The sequence below is a fragment of the Mobula birostris genome, chromosome 6 (genome assembly GCF_030028105.1).
Source record: "Mobula birostris isolate sMobBir1 chromosome 6, sMobBir1.hap1, whole genome shotgun sequence".
Classification (NCBI taxonomy): domain Eukaryota; kingdom Metazoa; phylum Chordata; class Chondrichthyes; order Myliobatiformes; family Myliobatidae; genus Mobula; species Mobula birostris.
In genome coordinates, this window is record NC_092375.1 from 44,031,925 (window position 1) to 44,059,417 (window position 27,493).

The 27,493-nt window shown below is 38.6% G+C and overlaps 1 protein-coding gene across 2 annotated transcripts; it reads right to left on the bottom strand.

Annotated features, from left to right (window-relative positions):
- Positions 1–1,208: 1,208 nt before the first annotated feature.
- Positions 1,209–27,151, bottom strand: LOC140199000 (V-set domain-containing T-cell activation inhibitor 1-like). 2 transcript variants are annotated; one of them, XM_072260369.1, is made up of 6 exons: positions 27,046–27,150; positions 24,243–24,341; positions 13,181–13,230; positions 10,417–10,758; positions 6,862–7,131; positions 1,209–3,141 (listed from the first exon to the last, which is right to left on the bottom strand). In XM_072260369.1, exons 2-6 carry the CDS (start codon positions 24,272–24,274, stop codon positions 3,089–3,091), a joined length of 747 nt encoding a protein of 248 aa, XP_072116470.1. In that variant the 5' UTR covers positions 24,275–24,341; positions 27,046–27,150; the 3' UTR covers positions 1,209–3,088. The 2 variants fall into 2 exon arrangements, with proteins under 2 accessions (XP_072116470.1, XP_072116471.1); XM_072260370.1 differs by lacking the exon at positions 24,243–24,341 and having other exon boundaries at positions 27,046–27,151.
- Between the last annotated feature and the right edge of the window lie 342 nt (positions 27,152–27,493).

Consider the following 27,493-nt stretch of genomic DNA (forward strand, 5'->3'; position numbering starts at 1 on the left):
TATATCGTGACCTAAGAGTTCACGAGTCAAGTTCATCCACTTTGATCAGTAACAAAATCTATTATTACATAGGTATTTTCCTTCTATTTTACTCTCTCTGCATCCTGTTGGTTGTGTGTAGAAAATTCTTTAAGTATTCTATAAAAGCCAGATAGCTTGGCTGTAAACAGGCCAGATTGAGTTTATACTTGAGCAGATTCTAGGTCAGGGATTTCCCTTGTGATGGTGAAAACATTTCATGATCCTGTCATTCATTTAACAACCGGCTCCATGTATCCATGGTGTCAATTATGGACAGCAGCAGTAGTTCAGGCTCATCCATGGGACGAAATTCGATGGCAATATATTCAGAATGAACTTGAGCATTGCTTGAGAGTCTTCAGGAGTTGAATTACAGATACAAGAACACAGCTGCAGTCCTTTTCTTCAGGGCTGTTTTCATAGAAACCAATGGCTGGTTCTCTCAATGTCCTTGGATTTTTTCAACCTGTCTTTCACAGCCTGAATGTCAATCTCAGTGATATGAAATATGGTTTGCAAAGTAAGTTCACTGTATCTTTCCTGCATTGGTGTTCTTTGACATTTTGTTTTAGCTCCAGTTACAGTATTCAGTGCCTACTTAACATTGTTCCCTGGTTCTAAGTGTTCACTAAGCTGCTTCTCCCGTGAGGAACATATGTGATTCCATTTCAAAGTGGCTTATTGTAACTATCAAATAATGGAGATGATGATCAGATTCTGATGTATTTTTCTTTATTCATTTATATGATGAAGGCATTAGTGACAAAGATCAACGTTTACTGCAACACTAACTACTTTTGAAAAGGTACTCTTCTAGTTAGGGTTTATGCTGGTAAAAAGAGATTGTAGGCAAGATCATCATCCAGAAAACTGCACAATGGATTTATGGGCATTTGTGTATACATGCTCAGTCTACAACATTAAGGATGTACTTATGTACTGCTCTCTAAAGCAAGAAAATCTCAGTGCCTGCTTCAGATATTGAACATTCCAGAAACTAGACTTTGCAATGATAATACAGGAGGAATTAAATCATCAGGGTGGTGTGCAACCTGCCTTTTCAAAATTCCCTCTCTTAATACATGAGGGTTTTGCATTTGGACCTGGAGATTTTCATGTAATTGAAGACATTAATCAAAATAACACCTGATCCTTGTATTAATCATTTCACAATCCTATTCAATTAATTAATTCAATTATTTTTATTAATCACTTAAATACAGGAAAAGAGGAAAGGAATTAAAATGAAGTAAAATAAAATGCCTCATGTTTGCATCTTTGCAAATAATTGTAGACTGAACTTTCTTCAGTAATAATCGTAGAAACAGTATACAGCATATAGCTATGGCTATGTACACTTGTACATACCACCAAGCAGTATTTTTACTTGCTCTTACCTAACAGTCTTCAGATATACACAAATCACAATACTTGATTCACAGAGTTGGTTCCAACCCGAAAAATTTACCCCACTTTAGAGACCACTCACTGACCATGATTCAAATGAGTGGTCTTCCTGAAAATCTATCACCTCTTCCAGTTTTGTTTTCATCTACCAGAGATATAAAATCACATTGCTCTAATTTTGGTTAATTACAGTCACTTATAGTAGGAACACTACAGCACAGAGACATGTCCTTCAGCCTATCTAGACCAGACCAATTTATTCTGTCTAGTCCCATCAATGTGCCATGGCCCTCCGTGCACCTCCCATCTATACACATATACAAAATTCACCTAAATATTGAAACCAAACCTACATCTACCAATTCCACTAGCAGTGGTAATTCCTTAATCCCTTACTCCAATGCTGCAACAACACCTCTAAGGGTCTTACTATGTGACCATAAAATCCAGCAAGAAAACTAGTTTTAGTTCAACCTTAACATATATTGGATTAGCCATTTTGATTAACAAAGCTGCAAATGTTTTTAAACCAAAAAACCAGAAATAAGAAAACAGTAAGTCAAATAATATCACTGAGCAGAGAGACATATCCAGCCATCCCTATTAAGGTTCCAAAACCGGAAAAAATAACAAACTAAGCAGAGAGTGGAGAGAAGGGAGGGGCAGACAGGGTGGAGAGAAGGAAGGGGCAGGCAGGGTGGAGAGGAGGGAGGGGCAGGCAGGGTGGAGAGAAAGGGAGGGGCAGGCAGGGTGGAGAGAAGGGAGGGACAGGCAGGGTGGAGAGGAGGGAGGGGCAGGCAGGGTGGAGTGGAATGTCCATGGTAGGTTGGAGACAAAAGTTGCTCACGTAACAACTAACTTTTTAAAAAGGGCTGTTGGAGACAAAAAGGAAGTAAGTTGAATCAGTAAGATCCCAGCTGCAGAGAGAAAGGGTAAGTAAGGTTGGCCAGGGTTAAAATCTCTTCCTTTAATGTATCAAAAGAAGTAGTAACTGGTGGGAGAAATTCAACTTATGATCTGTAGACCACAAGTTCTCTGCATGTTGCTCTTTGCCTGTCTGAAATTCAAGCATCATTAAAACGGACAAGCTCCAGAGTATGAAGAGTTTACAGTCATCCCTCAGTATCCGCAGGGGACTGGTTCCAGGACCACACTACCCCCCCCCCCCCCACCCCAGCTAGCCATCCCTTACTAGCCTTAAACTCCTTCCTCTCACTCACTACACAAGTAGCAAAACAAACGAGACGCAGAGTAAACAGTGCACAACTGAGTGCTGGACAGAGACTGAGGATCTGTGAAATGGCAGAAGGCTACAGCAGGGCATATCACTTCATTCACGTGGATTCGCATAATGCTCGGTGCGCAGCAAATTCAAATTTTGCTTTTTGGAACTTTCTGGAATTTTTTTCGAGTATTTTCAATCCACGGTTGGTTGAGTCCGCGTATGCGGAACCTGCGGATACGGAGGGCCGAATGTACTCTGAATCAAGTTTAGGTAAAAGATGGACATTCCTTGTTACATTTCTCCCTTGTTACATTTCCCCCAAATTCAGCCTTAGATACATCCAACCACCGAAAGGATTTATTATAGTTAAGAAGCAATAAACTTTGGAAGTTTTGCTGCGAGCGTATGACTGTTTCGAGAAACACATCTTTTCAATTATAAATCTGATGGCTTCTCTCCATTATCCACACGGATAAGGTGTTTTCCATCTGAAAATACAAATGGGAACAAAAGTCAACATTTATTCTGCTAATACTGTGTATACATCAGCAGGGCTATCATAATGAAATAATCTTAAATTGATTGTAATTCTGTATCTTTTATTTAGCCTTAGATTATTTCATATTCAGGTTTAAAATAAGCATTGATCATTCTAAAACACAGTACAACAATTGCACTCAATTTTACACTGTGCACTTCCTCAGTTTTCTGCATTCCTACCAACAAAATCGTTACCTTACCTGAAAATTCTCAGTGATGGAAACCACTTGGTTAGTGAAAACCAGAAAACAGTTGTCAGTCATTCTGCATTACTAACAATTTCTAAAGTTTCTCATGATCTACAACCAGATAATTGTGCCAAATTTAGTTAATCCATCTCTGCAGTACTGTATTCAAGTGGAATTATTTTCCCAAAATAGGTTCATTTGTATTTACTCAAAGTTCTATATATGCTTAATTTAATGTACCAAGTCAAAATGGTGCCAAGCAATGATGTCTGTCAAGTTGTGGCTCAGACTTATTCCTTTGAGGCTAAGGAATGGTTTTGGGGACATTGAGCAATTACAGGTCAGGTTTGGGTTTCGGGGCATAGATGCCGGGGAGATAAAGGTTAGGGCCTGTAAATGAAGAGTGAGGGCAGGAGTTGGTGGTCATAGTCCAGGCTGAAGCACTGAGGATGAAGATCAGCTATCCCCATGGTCAAGGACTGTGGTTGGCTGGTCCCAAAGATGTAGGGTTGGTGACCCTCCCAGGCCGCCAAGCCCTGGGTTCGGAAGTCCATGCGAGTCTGGAGGTCTATGCTCAGAGTTGAACATCCCATGTGATTGGTCAACCCTGGGGTCAACACCAAAGGTCAAAGAGCAAAATCAGCGAGTTCAAAAATTGGGGCCTGAAGGTTGAAGCCCTGAAATTTGAAGCCCCTTGATCAGTGTGTTCGGAAGTTGCTGGCTCAACATTCGTGAGTCTAGGCTAGGGACTAGGGTTAGAGGCACAATGTCTATGCCTGCTGAGTGTTCGAGGCCAAGGACTGGGGTCAAAGGCTCAGAGGTGGCCAGTCCTGGGGTTGGAGGGGGGTGTGTGTGTGTGTGTGTGTGTATTGATAGGTGAGAAAGGGACTTCTCTTGCTGTGTTTTTTTGCTTTGTTGTTGGTGTTGTTGCTTGGGTTGTTCTGCTGATCATAGTGAACATACTATATTGGTGCCGGAATGTGTGGCAACACTTGTGGGCTGCCCCAACACAACCTTGGGTCGTGTTGGTTGTTAACACAAACGACAAATTTCATTGTATGCTTCGATGTACATGTGATAAATAAATTAATCTGAATCTGAATGTACTTCTTGTTTCTTGATGTTCCTCCTCCAAAACTGTTAGAGCGTGCAACAGTTTAATCTCAGCATGCAAAAAAATCTAGTTTTTAAATTATAATTAGAAATAACAAATAAGCTTTCTAACTCAATACAAAATAAAAACAGCAAGTGCCAGAAATGTGCTGCAGATCAGGAAAGTGGAAAAAGGATTAATATATAATTGTGAAGACCCTTTGTTGGAACTGGAGAAGGGGAGAACACAGTTTGGTGTCAAGGTATGGGATAAGTGACAGAGGGATGAACAGAACAAAGGGAGTATATAGGGTAAGAGGAGGCCAGGGTAAGATGATTCAATGGGTGCAGTTAGGAAGAGATAACAAAGTCTTCTGCTCAAAATAACCCAATGCATGATTAGGGAGCAACACCTCATCTTCTATCTGGGCATGTGCCGACTCAAAATTGAATCCTACCACTTTGGGTAACACACTTTATCCATGTAAAATCAGGCCAGGTGGCTCTGGGATATTGGTTCATTTTCTTTTGTCTGTCCATAAGCCTGACCTAGGCTTGTTCTATTGGATGGCATCTCCTTTGTGTTCTCACATTCCAACGGCTCCCATATTGTAGCTTTTATGCCATTTTCTTTGTTTTTGTTCCAACCAATACTGGGTAACAGAACACCTTCAATAGCAGCATTATAACCAAATTCCCATGATTATCTAATTGTGAACTTGTAGTGATGCTCATTGAAGCTGCACTTATTGCGCTAGCATACCCTCATCATTCACAAGAATGATGTCCTAAAAAATATTTTCTCTTTAGGTCACGCTAAGAGCTTCATAAAGCCTGAACCATAGTTAAATTTACAAAGTGTGCTTCTGTCAATCATGTTCACCCGCCAGAAATGGAAGGCAGCGTCCAGACTGCTATGTGGGAAACTGGAAAAGAACAAAAACTGAGTGTGTAACAGAGGCATGTTCAGCAATGGTAAAAGCTGGAATACCTGTGAATGAATGAGGATGGTCATTTCGGACAAATCAAGTTACAACACTGGAAAATGACATTGCAATATTAACCTACAAGTGCAAATTCCAACAGAAAGTCTGGTTACAAATTCCTGATGTAATGCAATGCAATGTAACCTGGAAACAATCACTAATATACTCAGCACAAAATTAAATCTATGTTCAATAACACTGTGCTGTTTTTCTAATGATTTACTTGAACTTAAGCCAGCTCTGCACTGACTTTAAATAACTATTGTAATTAAACATTAATCCAGTTACTTGTGAAATTGTCAAGAATTCTCCCAAAACTATCACTTAATTCTTAATAAGCATTATTTAATTTGCCCTTTTCTTAACATTTCAAGCTGGGCTTTAATTTCTGATTTAAAAATCTATGGAATGCAATTTCTAGTGATTGTACTAAAAGGTTATGATTAAATAACACAACATTACTTAAAATATTTCCAGATTTCCTCTATTTTCAGCCTTGCTCAGTTTCTACACTTTTGTTCTTCCTTTGTTTCTCCTTGTACAATGGGTTCCATTAATTGGGGCACATCACGATCAGTACATTTTAGCCCAATTAACCTGCTGCCCCAATTAGCCGAGGTTTCATGGAAATCATTAAAAAGGTGTAAAAAACACAAACTGAGTAACAAATTATGTATTTAACTGAAATATGGAACAAATTGGAAGACTACCAATGCTACTACAGTACTATAAAACTCTGTATTGGTTCTTAATAGTTATCAACAGAGGAATTCATTCAGTGTATGCAATGAACAAAATCAGTGCGGACACCTACTGCAGATGATGAACTGCCTTCATACAATGTTTTTGCTGAATGGATACTCCAAATCTTCATTTGCATTGTAACATTCAAGATGACTGCCCATACCTTCAAATTCTCAGTAGTTCCTAACTTGTTGAAGTAATGAAATAATTTCATTTTTCACTCCCACCATTTCTTGCTTGACACCTCACTGATCAAAATAGTTCTGAATTGCCTGACTGCTTATTTCTTGACAACTATCAGTGACAAAAATCACTGATTTTTGAACACAAACACACAAAACTGATGCTATTTAAAAACAGTTCACCCTTAAGCATGATGTAGCGTCTAACAACCACACAAGTGCTAGTTAGAACCTGTTCAGCAAGTCTCCTGTCCTAATTAAGGGGCATGGTGTCACAAATAAACAAAGGGTACCTGGCTATTTTCTCAATTAGTTTTTGGTCTTAATAGTTGTCCTAAATAAACAGCTGCCCTAGTTAACTGAAAGCCCAATTAACTAGAATCCACTGTATAATTTTATAAGATGTACTGATATACTTACTGCTTATTATGTTCATTTAACACTTTCAAAAGTAACAATTTTAGAAATAAACCTACCTGAGAATATCACTCGAGTCTGCGTAGGCTTGACCATCCATCGATGAGTCATGGAGCAGATATAGTGATTCACCTTATCAATTACTTTCAAATCATTTGTCACGTTGAAATATCCATCACTTTCCCTCAATTTTATTTCATTATGCACTGCCAATGCATTCCCACGCTGGTCCCTCCACGTAACTTCTGGAGCAGGGTACCACCCTGAAGACCGGCATGACAGCACATCTGAATCGGAATCCCAGAAAACATGGATGCCATCTGTACTAGCTACCAAGATAAAAGTAACACAAATTACAGCTAGTCAACAAGAACACAAATCACACAGAAATGCTTCAATACAAAATGTTACAGTTTTTAGAAAAGCAATAACCCTCTGCAAAATTATATATTTAAGATATTCCCTATACTTTGCTGATAATCAAGATCTGTATATTCTGGAGAAAATAAATATCTATTGGAATGAGTTGAAAGTTACCCAAAATGTGCAACAAAATAAGACAATGGTCTGACTCCTTTCCATTGGCTTACTTTGTTTTCATAAACACATTGTTCCGTGAGCATCGTAGGTACATAAAGTTTATAAATAAATAAGATGGCACTTTTTCTATATTGATTCCACATGCATTCTCAGGCAGATTTTCTTGATAGAGGAATTAAGTTTAAATAAACTGGGCTGCAACTGAAAATAACCTGCACATCTTAGCTTCCTTCTTATAACAAATGAAGCAATGACTGAGCAAGCACCTTCATTGGTGAATAATCCTCCAAACTCTTTTCTTCTGTGCTGTGCTGAAGTGATCCGATGCATTCAGCACACACAGGAAAATAATAATCTTGCCAAGTAAGTATGCAGATACCAGTTTAGAATAACATTAAGCTATACTTCATCCCTTGTAATAGTTTAAATGAATGAAATTGAGCTTTCAACATTCACCTGGGCCAACTTGGAAGATTCACTTGTCAGGTCCTACTGAAGAAACTGACCATGAGTTATCAGAAAACAACAGGAATTCTGCAGATGCTGGAAATTCAAGCAACACACATCAAAGTTGCTGGTGAACGCAGCAGGCCAGGCAGCATCTCTAGGAAGACGTCAGGACGTCCTGACGAAGGGTCTCGGCCTGAAACGTCGACTGCACCTCTTCCTAGAGATGCTGCCTGGCCTGCTGCGTTCACCAGCAACTTTGATGTGTGTTGCATGAGTTATCAGAAGAGTGTTCGATGTATTTGAGCCAGGATCACTCACAAGATGTTCAAGGAACATTTCATCAATTTTTTTTTAAGACTCCTCGTCAAGTAGCCATACTAAATAGCCAGTTCAAATAGAAATGGAAGTTATACAATATACAAATCAGTAATAGTCACTAGATGCAGTGCCAGGGAATAGTTGGTGCCATGTGGGTTCCAGTCAAACCAAACAGTGAATTCTGCAATCACCATTCCTTCGGGACTAGAGACTAGCAATAGTTGTTCTATAAAAGGCTGTTATGTGATGGTGTTATAAATAAATTTAATAGCTACTGGGCAGAACTCCATCTTTGTCGTCACTTCATATCTGATCTGGTACTGCTATAATATTAAATACTGCATTTTCACACCTTTAGCTAGAAGCCTTAGCTATTCGTATATTGTTTAACAGTTTTGGTTTTCCATCCATTGCCATCAAACCAAAATATAGTTCTATTTTTACTCATAAAACTATTTCTAAGTGTGTTTTTCTTGTAGAAATGCTACTAATGCCAAGGTATCAGGGAAGAGTCATAAGCTTTACAGAATTATGTGATTGTTCTTATACCGTTCAGTCTATGGGGAAATGTTTGTCACTTTATTACCTAAAGATGATAGGGTGTAATTTCTGCAAATGTCTCTCCACTTTGCCCTCAGCTGCGGTAGAGAGCCTGGGATTTGGCATATTTACCATCATTGCCCATCAACTTAATTGAATGAAGAAATGAATGAAAATAACCGAAGACTAGTTTACAGATGGTAAAGACCTCAAGAGGAGGCAGAGAAGAATCATACACGTGCTATTTCAGAAGATGACCGTAGATGGTTCAGTATTGTCTTTGGTCTTCACAGTTGCCTTCTCATCAAGGATGGTGATATTCATGATGTATGATGTAAAACTACAAAGACTTTTACTTATCTCAGAAAAAGGCCATTCAGCCCCACTGGTCCATGCTGACCAATATGCTCCCTCCAAGCTAAACCAGTTTTGTCTTTGGTCCATAAACTTCTAAACCTTTCCAATCTGTGCACCTGTCCAACTGTTTCTGAAGAGATATAACTGTGTTCTATCAAGTGATAACTTAATACTGTCTGTAGCATATGACCTAGCCCACATTCCTATATTGTATTTTCACCTGATGGATGTTTCCTTTTGAGCTCTACCTAATAATATTCTGGGATGTCCATATCCATCACTCACTGAACATAGGTTGGTCCTTAGGTTAAAATACAACGTTACTGATTCTGGTGGAACATAATCCTAGCACTCTGAAAGCTGGCAGTGCTTACAACTGGGCAGATTTGAACTGTGGTAACACAAACAAGAGACAATCTGCACATGCTGGAAATCCAAGCATCGCACACACAATGCTGGAGGAACTCAGCAGGCCAGGCAGCATCTATGGGAAAGAGAAAAAAAAGAGTACAGTTGACATTTTGGGCCCAGGACCTTCATCAGGATTGAAGGGTCTGGCCCCAAAACGTCGACTAGGTGCTGCCTGGCCTGCTGGGTTTCACCAGCATTTTGTGTGTGTTGCTTGAACTGTGCTAAGGCTGCCCAATTTAATGTTATAGAACTACGGAACATGCAACATAATTGTATCCTCAATCTGAACACAGGGCTTTGTCACCAACAGCTTATAAACTGTATCAGCAACAAATAGACTGGTTACAGGAAGGTCAGGTGGGTTGCTCACTTGACCTGCAAAAGATCTAGTAACTATGTCTGTCAGGACTTGATTAGCTCTGTCAGCTATGATGCCACTGCATCAGTCTAGATGATAAGACCCGTAAGATATAGGAGCAGAAATAGGACATCAAGTCAGCTCCGCCATTCCAGCATACAACATCCATTTCCCAGTATCCCTTCATGCACTGACTAATCTATCAACCTCTACCTTGACTATACCCAATGATGGCATTGATAAACTCAGGAAAAATGTGTTTTACTGCTACAAGTGATGTTTTTTTTAATTGCCAGAGCCTAACAGCAGAGTGCTGCTACTTTTTCCAACACTGTGCAATTGAAAATTGATTTAACAAGGAGTAAATTGCATTTGGTACTATTTCCAGGAAAAACCACGCTGACCTTCAACTGATAATTCTGGCCAAGTCACCCTATTTCAAATTCAGAGACTTGGTTACAATGAGCTTTAATGCAACACAATGCTTTAATATTTTTAGGCTGCTGTCTTCTGTAAAAGGTAGTGTTAATCAGTAAAACATACCCTTTTATTTCTTGCCACTATTGTCATTACAATTTAAAAAAATGAAACTAAAGTGTATTTCACCCTCACTGAGAGCAGAGCAAGATATGTGGCATACCCCAAACAGGCAGATGAACAACTGCTTTTCCATATCCACCATCAGTGCTAACAAACAACATGTAATCTCCTTCATCCCAAAGATTAACATTCTTCAATGTAAGAAATGCTTTGCCGTTATTGATTGAATTTTCATCAACTTGAATTCTTTTTGAGTAGTTGGCATGCTGGTTGCTGAAATCACTTTTACTTTCTTTGTACTCATATAAAATTTCAGAGCCAGGATTCTTCTCCCATTTCACTGCTGGAGTACATTGGCCATTGCAATCAAATGAACACTCGAAGGTGACAGATCCTCCAATTTCTGCAGCTGGTTCCTGCTCACACTCAACTCTGAATGCACCTGAATAAAGGATAGAAATAGTTATAAACAAAACCTTCTCGAAAAAAAAAATTCAAATGTTCACTTACGTTTCAGCTGATCAGCTTTTCTATTGTTAACACAAGTCTGAAAAAGGTATATTTTTCCACTTACAAATTGCTTTCAGAAAATTCCTTGCCTGATATTCATCTCACTTTAAGAACTTGGGCAATGGACGAGGATGGTCTGCAGAATTTTCCAGTTTCTCCAATTTGATTGATTCCATTTATCTTTAAAAAGTTAATTGTATCCATCCAACACCTTCTTGTCTAAATATTAGTCTGTACTTTGCTGGGTTTTAACATTACACTGTTGCACTCACATTTATAATTTACAGGATGTTTTCTATGCTACAGAAGAACACTGCTCCCAGCAGATCTAACTTGCACAAAATCATCACTCTGCTTGAACAAAAGTTGGATAAGAATTACTACAAAACCTCATGGCATGATTGGAGTCTGATCTGGAAATTCTAGGACTCTACTGACTTTGAGCCCATGTCCTTGTGCTGACAATTTAAAACTTCACCCAATCAGTTTGTCTGAAAAGGGACCACAAATCCACAGTTTCAATTCACTTGACTGTCCACATCCTTTCGTTTCATTTCTGTCACAGGCTATAATAAAAATCAAACAGGGCAATATTCTGTATTTTCAGTTTGTTAATAACATGGCTTTGCATTGTTGTTATATTTTGCAATTTGTTTTGAGTCATGGCCAGATTTCTTGAGGTATAGTAACATTCCCTATGGGTTTGAGAGTTGGATTCAGAAAGGGTTGAAAAATATGCAGTCTAAGAACATAACCTGTTGTCCTATCAGGTTGGAATGACAATTGACCACTGTTAAAATCCTGATCACTGAATTTTTAGATATTTAGCAATAAAACTAATAATTGTCATGTTAAACTGCTAAGCTTAACAACAAGGATCTCTACCACAGCCTCAATATAAATTGACCCAGTTGATTCCATAAGCTGACAATATGGAAAATAAACTGTTTAAGGTAATGTGGTATTATGATTACAAACTTAACAGTCTATTAGGTAGAAATAAAACCACAGATCTCTTAAAACTCCAACTGAAATTTTCACACATTAACAAAATTTGAATGCTTGCCCTGGGCCTTTCAATACCAGCTTTGGCAGAATTATGTTGTCACTTACTTATTTGCCTCTTTGGCAAAAATTAAAGGTCTTAGAAATGATCTTCAATATTACTGTATGTGATGATTTTACATCCTCACTGGCCACAGGAGTAATGCCAGGAGATTGGAGTATGACAAATGTTATTCCTTTGTTCAAGGAGAAAGTCATAGGGATGACCCTGGGAATTACAGAGCAGTGATTTTACATCAGTGATGGGCAAACTTTTGGAGAGGATTTATAAGCACTTGGAGAAACACAGCCTAATTAGAGATAATTAGCATGGTTTTGTGAGGAACAGGTCATGCTATATGAGCTTGATTGACTTGTTTGAGTCAGCAACAAAACTAATTGTTGAAGTTAGAGCAGTGGACACAGTGTATATGGATTTTAGTACGGAATTCAACAAGATTTCCCATGGTAAGTTCATTCAAAAAGTCAGGAGCATGGGATTCAGGGAATCTTGGCTGCATGGATTTGGAAATGGCTTGTCCACAGAAGGCAGAAGATTGTACATAGAGTGTATCCTGCCTGTAGGTCTGTGACGAATGGTGTTCCACAGGGATCTGATCTGGGACCTCTGCTCTTCAATATTTATAAAAATGACTTAGATGTGGAATTGGAACAGCATGTTAATAAGTTGGTGGTATTGTGCATGGTGTAGAAGGCTGTCACAGGTTACAATGGGAAATTGATACAATGCAAAGCTGGGCTGAGAAGAGGCGGATGAAGTTCAACTTTGGAAGACTGAACTTGAAAGCAAAATATAAGGTTAATGGCAGGATTCTTGATCGTGTGGAGGAATAGATAGATCTTGTGATCCATATCCATAGATCCTTCAAAGTTGCCACACAAGTTGATAGGATAGCTGAGGAGGTCTATGATGTGTTGGCCTTTGTTAGTCAAGGGACTGAGTTTAAGAAGTGATTAGAGGAAAGTCTAAGGGTATGTCTGAGGTGGTTTTTAATTAAACACAAGAGAATTTTAAGTGCATGGAACGCACTGCCCGGTAGGAGCAGATACATTAGGTATATTTTAGATAGGCATATAGATAAAAGAAAAATGAAGGACAATGTGGGTGAGAAAGGACAGATTAATCTTGGAATAGGTTAAAACGTCAGCACATCATCATGGGCTAATGGGCCTGTACTGTTCTTTGTCCTGTGCTCCATGTTGTGGAAATATAGTCTTGAGTAGCAATGCAGCAATGTAAGGAGGCTACTGAAGCATCTAACATCAACCTCATCCAGAGAATAACTTACCAACAGGAACAAGCAACAAGGAACACACCACAGCTGAGATATACATCATCCTGAAAAGAAATTAACAATTGGTTAGAAGAGAGTAAACTGAGCATTTAAAGCATCTACCAAATGGTCAGAGTAAAATAATAACGTTCAAGTGTAAAATTCTAATATTTGCTTCTGCACATTCATATACAAAAATTATTTAGATATAAGACTATCAGATGTATAGAACATGGAACATAGAAAGGTACAATACAGGAATAAGCCCCTTGGTTCACGATGTCTATGCTGACCATAATACTCACCCAAACTAATCCCATCTACCTGCACATGTTCTGCATCTCTCATTTCCTGCCTGTTCACGTGCCTACCTGAATGCCTCACAAATGTTATTGTATCTGCTTCCACCACTTTACTTGGCAGCATGTTCCAGGCATCTACCACTCTCTTGTGTAAAATATTTTCCTTGTAAATCTCCTTTAAGCTTTCCACCTTGCACCTTAAAGCTACGCCCTCTGTTATTTGTAACTTCAACCCTGGGTCAAGGATTTTCATTATCTATCTATACACGCCTTTCATAACCTTATAGATTTCTATCAGGTTGCCTCTCAGCCCTGATGCTCCAAAGAAAACTATCAAAATTTGTTTAACCTCTCCTGTGGCCCAACCATAGTTTCAGACAACTGCAATATGACTTCCCAACTTTTATACTCAACACCCCAACAGATGAAGGCAAGTATCCCAGGTAACTTCTCTTCTACCCCATTTACTTTCAGGAAGCCATGAATTCGCACCCAAGATCCCTCTCAGACCATGTATATTATTGTCCACATTATTATATATTACGGATTTGTTTCTAAGTTTGCAGAGGTCAACATGACATCAAAATAAAATGCAATGTAAATATTTCTGAAAACTAAGACATGCCGCAAGAAAATATTCAAAAGATGGGGCAAAGGCATAAGAATGAACTCTGGGGGCAGTTGGCTCATCCATCTACAAGTTCTGCTCTATCTGCATAGACTGGAATGAAGCTTGTATCCATTGGGCAAGTGTAGGGACTGCAACTCTTCAAACACTAACTCCTGGATCCTCACAGCTGTCCCAACTCAGAGGCATACTTTCTTATCCCCTTGACTGATAAAGTATACAGTAATTAACTAAAGGAGTGTGCACTGTTACCAGGAATGCTCTCATTCTCAAGTGCACCATAGGATCAGAATCTCTGATTCCAGCTCATCATCTCCAAACCAAAATTCGTGTAAACGCAGGCAGATGTAGTCTTAGTATACTACAGCTGCAACATGTCACCTCTTACATATATTCATTACCTTAAATATTTTAAATCTATCGTCACTAGTAGCTTACCGAAAAAACCCAATGCAAATATACACAGTGCTTTTCATTAAGTTCAGAGATTTAAAGTCCATAATATCTGTACTGTACCAATATATATACCCAGCTTCACTCAACTAACTCTAGCTGGTTACTCAGTCAGTTTGGAGACTTAGTTGCCTTGCTTTATATTACTATGATTTGAAACTAAAAAATTAAGAGAATTGAATTGTAAAATTCACTAAAACATTTTAAAATAAAGCAAAACTCATCTAACTCACGAAAAGATGTAATAGATAAAGCAGTAATGAAATGTTATGGTTAAAATGATCTGCACTCCATACCCCACTCCCTTCACAACAACTTAAAATGCATACAGGTGTCCGCTGCTTTTCGAACGTTCGCTTTACGAAACCTCGCTGTTACAAAAGACCTTTATCAGTTACCTGTTTTCGCTAACAGAAGGTGTTTTCACTGTTACGAAGAAAGGCAGCGCGCGCCCCGAGCAGCAAAGCTCCTCTCCCGGAACTGCATTCTAGCCGGCTTTGCTTAAATATGTGCCTCTGAGCAGCCATTAGCAAGATGAGTTCTAAGGTATCGGAAAAGCCTAAAAGAGCTTGTAAGGGTGTTACACTTAGCGTAAAACTAGACATAATTAAGCGTTTCGATCGTGGTGAAAAAAGTAAGAATAAAGTGAGTTTGGCTTGTGGAAGCTGACGAAGATGATGATAAAGACGTTTGGCATCCCATGAGCAAAAACAGATAGATGAAGAGCCGATGCAATTGGAAGAGGAAAGGAAAATAATCGAAACCACATGCAGTAGCGAATGGACCGAAAGTGAAGTTGTCCAGGAACTGAATGTGAGCAACCGCATGAGATTTTCGCCACAATGATTGCAGAATAGTACAACTTTAATTTTGAAAGGGTATGTCGGTTTAGGGCATATTTGCAGGACGGTTTTGAGTGCTTACAAAGAACTGTATGATAGTAAAATGCATGAGGCTAAGCAGTCAAGCATGCCATCATTTTTCAAGCCTTCCACATCAGCCACAGCAGACGATGAACCTCAAACTTCGACATCGAGGCAAGCAAACATAGTAGAAGATGACCTGCCTGCCCTGATGGAAACAGACAACGATGAGATGTCACCCCAGTATCCCACCACCCCAACCACCAGGCCGCGGACCGATACATTGCCACAGGGAATGCAGCGGTAGCCGGGATGCACCCAGCACATCTTTAAGAAAAACACCGAAATAAACAAGCTTTAGGTGCTGCCCGGCACGTAAATGTCGGCCCAGATCAGAGGCCATTGTCAATTACGCTGCCTCTGATCTGGGCCAACATTTACGTGCCGGGCAGCACCTAATTAATTAGCTTGTTTATTTCGGCTTTTTTCTTAAAGATGTGCTGGTGCGTCCCAGCTACAGCTGCATTCTCTGCGGATCGGTATCAGTTCGCCGCCCGGAGGTTGGGGATCACTGCACCACCCCAACCTCCGACGACCCAGCCTAACACACAATCATCAGTGTGCTCGGCGCTGTCTTCTCGATTCCGGTAAGTGATACTGCAGTGTACATACATTATTTCTACTTTATATAGGCTGTGTATTTTTTAAGTGTTATTTGGTATGATTTGGCAGCTTCATAGCTTAAGGGTTACTGGAGAGAGTGTTTCTGCCAAGAGCGCTTGCACCATGTTTCTGCCGAGAGCGCTTGCATGAGATTTTCGCTATGGAGAACAGTGCGGCAATGATTGTAGAAAAGTATTTCTACTTTATATAGGCTGTGTATCTACCATATCATTCCTGCTTTTACTATATGTTACTGTTATTTTAGGTTTCATGTGTTATTTGGCATGATTAGGTAGGTTATTTTCTGGGTCTGCAAACGCTCACAAATTTTTCCCATATAAATAAATGGTAATTGCTTCTTCACTTTACAACATTCCAGCTTATGAACCGTCTCATAGGAACACTCTACCTTTGGATGGCGGGGGAAACATGTACTGTTATGTTTTATAACTCTAAAACTTAAAAACTAATTGAAACAAGGGAATCCAAAATAATGTACCTGAAGTGTATCTTTGTGTTTACTTTAAGTGAAGCATGCACATATCACATGGTGGCATGATGACGTATACTAGTTACATACCTTTACATGCAACTGGTAATAAATTATTTAAGCAAAGAATGATTTATCAACATGTTACTCAAATATTACTGAAATATTAAATACTCAACACATACTTTATAACTTCTCCACCACTATTGTTGGCCAAAGCAAAGATTCTGATGAATTTTAGAGAGACTGAAAATCTGGTTGAGTCACGAGAGCCCTGCTGGCAGCTGATGGAGTATCAACATTTTAGATTACTCCTTCCCTTTTTACCTTATTGTCTCCTACCAGAGTTTTTTTTGAAACCTTATTATAATACTTTAATACTGCTTTACTATGGCTGGGAAAAGAGCAAAAGCTTCTGCAAAAGAAAGAGAAACAGAAGACGATTCCCCAGTCACTTTGGAATCAATCAGTGACTTCCTTAAACGGCAAAAATCTGAATTCTCCAAGGAGTTTCAACAGCTTAATGGCAAATTGGATACAATCCAACAAACTTTAACTGAGCACGAGAACCGAATTCAGGAAAATACTGCAAAACTGGTGACATTTGAAGAGGACGTTGAAGATACATCTAACCTCTGCGAAGAGTTATCCTTAACCAATGAAAAAATTATGAAAAGGATTATCAGTCTAGAAAATAGAAACAGGAGAAATAACTTGCGAATTCTAGGTCTTGAATCAATTGAAGGCACTGACCCTACAAAGTTCTTTGCAAACTTTCCGAAAAAGCTACTCCCTGTTCTACTGACTTCTGAGTTGAAGCTTGATCAAGCTTTTCACTCGCCGACTTCGAAGCCATTGTCGTCGGCTGCGAGACCCAAGTCGGTCACTCTAAGTTTTCATGAATTTCATAATAAAGACCTTTTAATTCGCCATACCCGTCGACAAGGAATGATTGACTTCCATGGTTACAAGGTCAGATTTGTGGAAGATTATTCGCCTGAAGTTACGGCTGATCATATGAAATATAAAGAAGTTATGTCGGAATTTTATAATAAAGGATTTGCACCTTATGAAGGAGGAGAAGATGGAGGCGCGACGCAGCTCGCAGCAGCCACTCCGGTGAATGATATCTGTGCACAATCCTGATTTGATGGAGACAGACGTGACAGCACGGAGGAACATCCGGTGAAACTACTGAAATGCCTGTTTCACTGCTGTTCGCTGCTACCGTGTGATCCAGAATCTCCAGAGGGGAAGGCCCCGAGTCCTCGGATTTGCTTGTTGCTCGACGGCCAGGGCGGGGTTGAAGCACTCGGCAGAGATGGTGCTCGGTGTCGGAGGGCTGGTTGGAGGCTCGAAGTTTTTGGACGGACTCAGAATTGGCTGCAGTCCGGTGCTTCCAACTCATCGGCAAGTTTGCGGCGCTTGGAGGCAGGGAGAGTTTCTCCCTTCTACCCTCAGCATGAGATGATGGGGCTATCGGGACTTGAGCCATTTTTTTTTACCATGCCCATGGTCTGCTCTTCATCAAATTACGGTATTGCTTTGCATTGTTGTAACTATATGTTATAATTATGTTAGTTTTGGTTTGTCCTGTGTTTCTGTGATATCTCTCTGGAGCGACATTGTATCATTTTTTAATGCATGCATTTCTAATTGACAATAAACGAGGACTGAGTGTCCTCATAATCTAATCTAATCTAATCTAAACCATCCCTTCTGTTTCCCACCCATCTGAGTATTGATTTGAAGAAAACAGATTGCGAAAAAGAATAAAGTTGGTTGAAAACGCAAAGGAGTTTCTGAAGGATGAAGCCTAAAACTGTTATATTTCTTAGTTGATCAATTTTCTCCTCTGTTAATATGAATTTGAAATAAGGTTTCAATAAGCCTATGTTTTGGTTGTTCGTATATTGTTTTTTGTTGCATTTTTTTAATACTTTTTTATTATATCCCTTTTTGAGGCTTTATTTTAACACAGCTTTCTTTGAATTTGTTTAAACTAATCCTTTTATATTTCTGAATTCTGAGTTATTTTTCTTTTTATGTTGTGTCTTGGTAGGGACATATTTGACCTTGTAGGATCGGAGTTTCTGTCAACAGGATTTTTTGGGGAGGGAACTTAGTTGTTAGCTCGCTGATTGTCTATTGGTCAGCTTTCTTGCTTTGGGTGGGGGAGGGAGTAGGGCCTATTTCTCCCTGGGAGCTGTGTTGGGTCGGTTATATGACTGCCTCTTTGACTACCTTACCTTACGGTTTGCTTTCTAGTTTTTATAACTTATGGCCAGATATTTTAATTACATAATGATTTCTATTTAAAATGGTTCAAAATACTAACTTATTTAGTTTGAATATGAAAGGGCTGAATCATCCCATTAAACAGAACAAAGTGTTTGCTTATATTAAAAAATTAAAAGCACCCATTATTTTCTTACAAGAAACACAAATACGCAACTGTGAGAGCTTACATTTGTTTACTCGGTGGAAGGGTATGCAGTTCCACTCTTCGTTTGATGGAAAATCACGTGAAGTTTTGATTTTTGTAGATAATAGCTTCCTTTGTTCAGCATACAGTTGTTTTGGATCCTAATGGTCGATTTGTTATTGTATCAGGGAGTTTAGACAGTAAATTGATTGTTTGCCAGATTTGTGTACTTACTGTCTTGTGATGGGAGGAGATTTTAATTGCTGGTTAGATCCAGTATTAGATCACTCATCTGTCAAACCAGCCACACTTAATAAATCAGCTTTGTTTATCCAACCCTTTCTAACTAAATGTGGTATAGTTGATGTTTGGCATTTTCTTCATCCAACGGACAGGGAGTATTCTTTTTTCTCTCATGCCCATCATTCTTATACCAGGATTGATTATTTTTTTATTGACAGTCAAATGATTCCATTGGTTCAATCGATCGAAAATAAAGAGATTGCTATTTCTGACCACTCTCCTGTACTTCTATCTTTAAATCTCCCTGGTTCTATCCCTATGAGTAGATTTTGGCGATTTAATTTAACTCTGCTATCCAATGAGGACTTTTTAAAACTTATGGAAAATCAAATTACTCTTTTTTTTTGAAGAAAATACTTCGGAAGAGACATCTTGTCTTATTATATGGGATACTTTTAAAGCATATATCCAGGGTCAAATTATGTCTTATACTGCAAATATCATTATAAAAGCTAACAAAGAGAGAAACGAACTAGCTATTCAGTTAAAACTGGACCATAAATATGCTTCGATACCCGACCCTGAAACATATAAGAGACGTATTGAAACCAAAACTAAATATGATCTTCTTTTCACCCATCCTATTGAAAGCCAGCTTATAAAAGATAGAAGTCAATTTTATATTCACGGAGATAAAACTGGTAAGCTACCGGTTAATCAATTGAAGCCATTTTTAGCCAAGTGGCAAATTAAAGAAATACCTAAAATTAATGGGGACATTAGTGAGAGTAAGAGTTCAGCACGGACTAGAAGGGCCGAGATGGCCTGTTTCCATGCTGTAATTGTTATATGGTTATACGACAAGTGACCACTCTGAAATTAATGACACTTTGAGGGAATTTTATTTCAAAATGTATAGTTCTGACTCTGTTAAGGATAATATTGCAATGAATAATTTTTTAGATCAAGTGAATATTCCTAATCTTTCAATAGATGATCGTAGGCAATTGGATTAACCCATTTCCCAGGAGGAAATTGCTCAGGCTATTCAAGAATTGCATTCTGGGAAATCCCCAGGATCCGATGGATTCTCTGCAGAGTTTTATAAGGCTTTTTCCTCCCTTATACCACACTTATGTTCTACCCTTACAGATTCCTTTAAGGTAGGAAGATTACCGCAGTCCTTTTTACAAAGCTTCCATTTCGCTTCTTCTCAAAAAGAATAAGAATCCTACTGAATGTTCTTCGTATAGACCTATCTCTTTACTCAGTTTTGATAACTAAAATTTTATCTAAAGTGTTGGATCGCAGACTTGAAAATATTTTATCTTCTATAGTTTCGGATGATCAGACAGGATTTATTAAAAATCGATATTCCAATTTTAATATATGGCCTTTGTTAAATGTTATGCATTCTCCATCTAAGGAAATATCGGAATGTGTGATATCTTTGGATGCAGAGAAAGCCTTTGACAGAGTTGAATAGAATTTACATCCTTAGAAAAAAGTAATTTTGGACCTAATTTTATTCATTGGATTAAATTACTTTATTTATCTCCCTCCGCTCGGGTCCTTACTAATCTTCAGAATTCTAAACCCCTTAAACTCCACTGTGGAACTAGACAAAGTTGTCCTTTGAGCCCTCTGCTTTCTGATTTGGTATTAGAACCCTTAGCAATTGCTTTTCAAGTGTCTAAAGAGATTACTGGTATTTTAAGGAGAGGTACTATCCATAAAGTGTCGCTCTATGCTGATGACTTATTGCTTTTTCTATCTAATGTTATAACCTCCTTACCATTTGTGTTTCGTTTACTGACTAATTTTAGTCAGTTCTCAGGACATAAACTAAATTTACATAAAAGTAAACTGTTTCCTTTAAACAATTTAATACCAACTAATATTAACCTTCCTTTTAAAATTTAACAAAAACAATTTATGTATTTCGGAGTAACAATTACTAAGAAATATAAAGACTTATTAAAGGAAAATTTTTTAACTTTATTGAATTAAGTTAAAAAAGCACTTTCTAGTTGGTCGCCTCTCTATCTATCATTGATTGGCCAAATTAATTCTATTAAAATGAATATCTTACCTAAATTTATATACCTCTTTTCAAGCTGTGCCTGTTTTTATTCCTAAAACTTTTTTTGACTCTTTGGATTCAATTCTTTCTTCTTATAAATGGAAGAATACCAAACCTCTTATAAATAAAGCTCACCTTCAAAAAAAAACAAACAGAATGGTGGCTTTGCCTTACCCAAATTTAGCTTATATTATTGGGCAATTAATATACAAAATATTACGTTCTAGATATATTACATTAACCATGAGAATTGCCCTATATGGGTTTCTTTGGAAGTCAAGTCTATTACGAAATTTTCCATTATTTCTTTACTTGGATCCTCACTTCCTTTATCTTTAAATAAGCTAACTGACAATCTGGTGGTCAAACATACTTTGAGGATTTGGTTACAGTTCAGAAAACATTTTGGTTTATTGAGATTCTCCCTCTCGAGCCTCATCTTTTCTAATTGTTTTTTAAACCATCTTTAATTGACTTATCTTTCAAAGAATGGGATAGATAGGGTATTAAACGATTTTAGCATTTGTTTGATGGAGAGAATCTCTTCTTTTTTGCAACTTTCAACGAAATTTAACCTTCGCAATACCCACTTTTTTCAATATTTACAGCTTAGAGATTTTTAAAGATCTCAATTACATACATTTCCTACAAGTCCAGATAAGGATAATAGATACAATTTTTAATCTGAAACCCTTTGACAACGGTTCAATATCTTACATTTATGGTCTGCTATTGGGACTGAAAAAGGCCTATTTAGACAAAATTAAAGGAGACTGGGAAAAGGATTTACAGATTTTCAAATCTGAAGAGAGCTGAAGATTATTTTAAAATTGATTAATTTTTCATCATTATGTGCTCGTCATTTTCTATTACAATGCAAAGTGGTACATAGAGTTCATATGTCTAAAGACAAGCTCTCTCGTTTCTACGCAAATATTTCCCCTTACTGTGACAGATGTACTAATGGAATGGCCACACTAATTCATACGTTTTGGACATGTCTGAGCCTTGAAAAATTTTGGAAAGATGTATTTCAAACTTTTTCTGTACTCTTCAATGTTACTTTTAAGCCCAATCCTTTGACTGCCATGTTTGGTATTGTCAAGGATAGCGCGACAAAACTGAAGCCATCTAATTTGCGGGTATTGGCCTTTATGTCTCTTATGGCCAGGAGGGTGATCTTGCTCAAGTGGAAGGAGACTGCCCCGCCCACTCATGCTCAATGGTTATCTGATGTTATGTTATGCCTTGATATAGAGAAGATTCATTGTTCGATTTCTGGTTCAAAACGTGATTTTCTAATGTTATGGGGACCCTTTCTGAGTTATTTTCATAATCTTTGAACTGTTATTAAAGTATGGATCTGAGCCATTATATTATTATTATAATATTAATTGTAAAGGTATCTCTTTTTTTCCTTCTCTTTTTTTTTTAACCAACCAGCACATTTTGGTGGTGGGGGTAGATTTTTGTTAATAAAATACAATTATTTTACCTTATTTCATTTCATAATTCAATTTTTTTTCTACGATTGATTTGGAATATGGGATACTGTGTTTTAAATGTAATGCAATTTATATTACTTATTTGTATCCTAATGAATTTTGTATTTGTATTTATGCAATTTATATAATATTAATTAAAATATAGAAAGAGAAAATCCAGTTAAGTGATGCCAAAACACTAGTCCCTCACTCAGCGTCAGCAAAACCTAAGAGCTGATTATCATCTGCAGGAGGATGAAGCTCATTCCGGGAATGGAAGTGGAGAAGGCAGTAGCTTTAAATTTCTTGGCGCTGATATATCAGAGAATATTTCCTGGAACCAGCAACTAAGTGTTATCACAAAGAAGGCACAACAGTGCCCTTACTTTCTTAGAAGTTTATGCATTCCTGGCATGTCACAAAGAATTCCGACAATCTTCTACAGATGCACAGTATAAAGTATCCAAACTAGTTGCATCATGGCTCAGCATGGAAAGTTGTGCCCGGGAATGGTGAAGGTTACAGAAAGTAGTGGATACAGCCCAGTCCATCACAGTCAAAGCCCTTCCCACCATTGAGGATATTTACATGGAATGCTGCGACAAGAAAATAGCATCCATCATTAAAGACTCCCACCAAATGGGCCAGTCTCTTTTCTATACTACCGCTGGGCAGGAGGTACAGAAGCTTAGGCTCCCAGGGACAGTTATTACCCTACTACCATCAGACTCCTGTTCCAGAAAGGATAATTTCAATCACCCCGACTCTGAACTGATTCTATGACTTACAGACTCACTTTCAAGGATCCTTTACAACTCATTTTTATGTGCACAATTCATCATTTGCACATTAGCTGTCAGTTGTTTGTCACTTTGTCTACTCATGAATAATTTTTCATAAAATTCTATTTTTGAATTGAATTGAATTATTTAAATGATACATCCGTCCCGCAACACAAGGGAGTTAAAATCTTCCGTCACAATGTCTAATGGCTTGTAGAAAGAAGCTGTTCCGTAGCCTGTTGGTCCTGGCTTCAATGTTGCGGTACCATTTACCAGACAGAAGCAGCTGAAACAGTTTATGGCTGGGGGTGAGTGGTGTCCCCGATTATCTTCCAAGCCTTCTTTATGCACCTACTGTTATAAATGTCCTCAATGGAGGGAAGTTCACATCCACAGATGCACTAGGCTGTCCGTACCACTCTGCAGTACCCAGCGATCAAGGTTGGTGCAGTTCCCATACCAGGCGGTGATGGAGCCAGACAGAATGCTCTCAATGGGGCCCCTGTAGAAGGTCTTGAGGATTTGGGGGCTCATGCCGAACTTTTTCAGTCGCCTGAGGTGGAAGAGACGCTGCTGTGCTTTTTTTTGCCACACAGCCAGTGTGTACATTCCAGATGAGATCATTGGTGATGTGAATACTGAGGAACTTGAAACTACTCACCCTCTCAACCACAGTCCCATTGGTATCTCCATTCCTCTTGTAATCCACAATCAGCTGTTTTGTTTTTGTTTGGTACGTCTTTTTTTCCCCTGTAAACACCTTCAAGAAAAAGTAATCTCAAGGTAGTATTTGGTAACATATAGTATGTATCAGTCCTGAAGAAGGGTCTCGGCCCAAAACATCAATTGTTTACTCTCTTCCACAGATGCCGCCTGACCTGCTAAGTTCCTCCAGCACTTAGTGAGTGTTGCTAGGGTAACATATAGGTACTTTGATAACTTCACTTTGACTTTGATCTCTGGAAGGAGATGGACAGTTGATATTTCAGGTCAACACTTGTTATCTGGATCCTTCAATCCAATGAATGGTCTTGACTCGAAACATCGACTGTCCATTTCCCTGCACAAATACTACCTGATCCACTGTGATCCGGCAGTCTGACCATACATAGAAGCAGAAGTCGGACATTCAACCAATTAAGTCTGCTCTGCCATTTCATCATGACTAATTTATTATCTCTCTCAATCACATTCCCATGCCTTCTCCTCGTAACATCTGACACCTTGACTCAACCCATCTCCATTTTAAACATAATGACTTGGCCTCCATAGCCACCTGTGGCAATAGATTCCACAGATTCATTTTCCCTCTGGCTAAAGAAATTTCTCTACATCTCTGTTCTAAATGGACGTCCCTTTATTCTGAGGCTGGGACCTCTAGTCCTAGGCTCACTCACGAAAGGAAACTTCCTCTCCAATTCCACTCTAAGCCTTTCAATATTTAATAGCTTTCAATGAGATCTCCCCCTCATTCTTCTAAACTCCAGCAAGTACATGCTCCTCATATGTTAACCCTTTCATTCCCAGAATCATTCCCATGAACCTCCTCTGGAGGAGCACATCTTTTCTTGGATAAGGGGCCCAAAACTGCTCACAATACTCAAAGACCAGTCTGACCAATGCTTTATAAAGCCTCAGGGTCACATCTTTTCTCTTATATTCTAGTCCTCTCCAGATGAATGCAAACATTGTATTCGCCTTCCTTATCACCAACTCACCCTGCAAGTTAACCTTGAGGGAATCCTGCAGCACTCCCAAGTCCCACTGCACCTCTGATTTTTGAATTTTCTCCCCATTTACAAAATAGTCTACGCTTTTATTCCTTCTACCAATGTGCATGACCGTACACTATATTCCATCTATTCTAGCAACTTTTACGTGTGTTGCTATATTCCAACTGCCACTTTTTTGCTCATTGTCCCAAACTGTCTGTCCTTCTGTAGACTCCCTACTTCCTCAACACTATCTGCCCTTGCACTAATCTTTGTATCATCCGCAGTCTTCGCCACAAAGCCATCAATTTCATCATCCAAATTATTGCAATAACATAAAAAGAAGCAGTCCCGATACCGACCCCTGCAGAGCATCGCTAGTCACCAGCTGCCAACCAGAGTAGGCCTCCTTTCTGCCAACTCTTTGCCTCCTGCCAGTCAGCCAATCATCTATTCATGCTAGTATCTTTCTTGTAATACCATGGACTCTTATGAGTCTGATAGTAAGTGTTCCTTATGAAAGCCAGAGCAAAACAATGATTGTAAACTGAGTTGAACATAAGAAACACTAAAAGTGATTCCAACACATTTTCACTTTTAAATCTTACATCCTGTATACTAAGCGTTTAGGAATTCTACACATGGGTATTAAGGAGGCCAAAAAACTATTAGAAGAAATTGCTTCTAAACAAAATGTCTTTGCTGCAATTGGCATTAGATGCTCTCAAATGTCCACAACATGAGATTTCAACCTTTGACTCCATACATTGAATAACCCGAAGTGCATAATCATATTCTTTATCAAAGTACCAAGTGCAGAAAATCTGGCTAGAAAGATTAACATAAATTGCTGCTATTGTGTTTATAAAATATGTGAAGCTCTCAAACTCGTTTACCAAAAAAAAATTCAAAACGGAGACATTATGTTAACTTTATGTAGAAAACGTTGCTTTTACCACACGTGGGAGAACTGTTCTGGGGACCACATGAAAACATCGAGACAGTAAAGAAAATGTTCAAAAACTTAATTATACAGTACCAGGGCGATTTGGTTTCACACTGAGGAAAGGCCATTACTACAAAAACTGTATACCAACTTAACGAAAGCCTCAAAAATATTTTCAAGATTAAGAGTTATCTAAAAATAATTGACTATAAATATCAAGCCATCAAATATTCAAGATCGTCATCCTCCCTAACTAAGATGGGGGGTTGGGCCAAGGGCCTCCGCCATAATGTACTTCCATACTTTCCACCGCCAAAATCAATGTTCAAACCTTTTAAAATCTCTCACATAAAAGTAGATGTTATAAACACTCAGAAGGTCATCGTGGAAAGAGAAAATTAGGGCACATTTCTGGTCGGCAACCTGAAATATTAACTCTGCTACACACATCAAAGTTGCTGGTGAACGCAGCAGGCCAGGCAGCATCTCTAGGAAGAGGTACAGTCGACGTTTCGGGCCGAGACCCTTCGTTAACTCTGCTTCTCTCTCCATGGATGCGACCTGATCTGCTGCGTGTTTCCAATATTTTTCCGATTTGTTACATCTCCGGTATCTGCGGACATTTCTGCTCTTCTATAATCTCTCAACGCCTTGTTAGTACCTATTCCCAATAAAGCACGAACAATATATCGCATTATCACGATCAATAATCTTAGTAGACCTCGTAATATTAAATAGATCAAACATGCTTTCAGCTAGAATAATAACCTGCAAAATATCCTCAAAAACGTAGAATTTACATGTACCTTAGCAGAAAACCCGGTTTCGTCCCGGTCCTACGATCTTCTCAAAACCCCTTTTGCGGTAAAGTGTCTAACCTCTGAACACAAACAAGAAAAAAAACTAGTAGAGAGGAAGGATCTGAGCTGAGCACCAATAAAACGCCGCGCCGAACGTTTCGTCACTAGTTGTTGGGCAGAAAGGAACTGAACAGGTTGCGCTCGCAGCGATGCTCGTCCTTCATACCTTCCGCCGATATAAACGCAGTCGCGAATCTGCCTTTGTTTTTAGGTACCGACATCATGAAGACGATATGCAAAGCCCCGCAATTATTTGAATACTCAAATATTAATGTTTTGTAATGTAGTACATTAATCAAAATACTTAGCTAATGAAAGTGAACTTTGCGGCAGCAGTACATTGCAAAACATGATAAATATAGAAAAAAACCGTGAATAGTGTTAAATAGGTAGT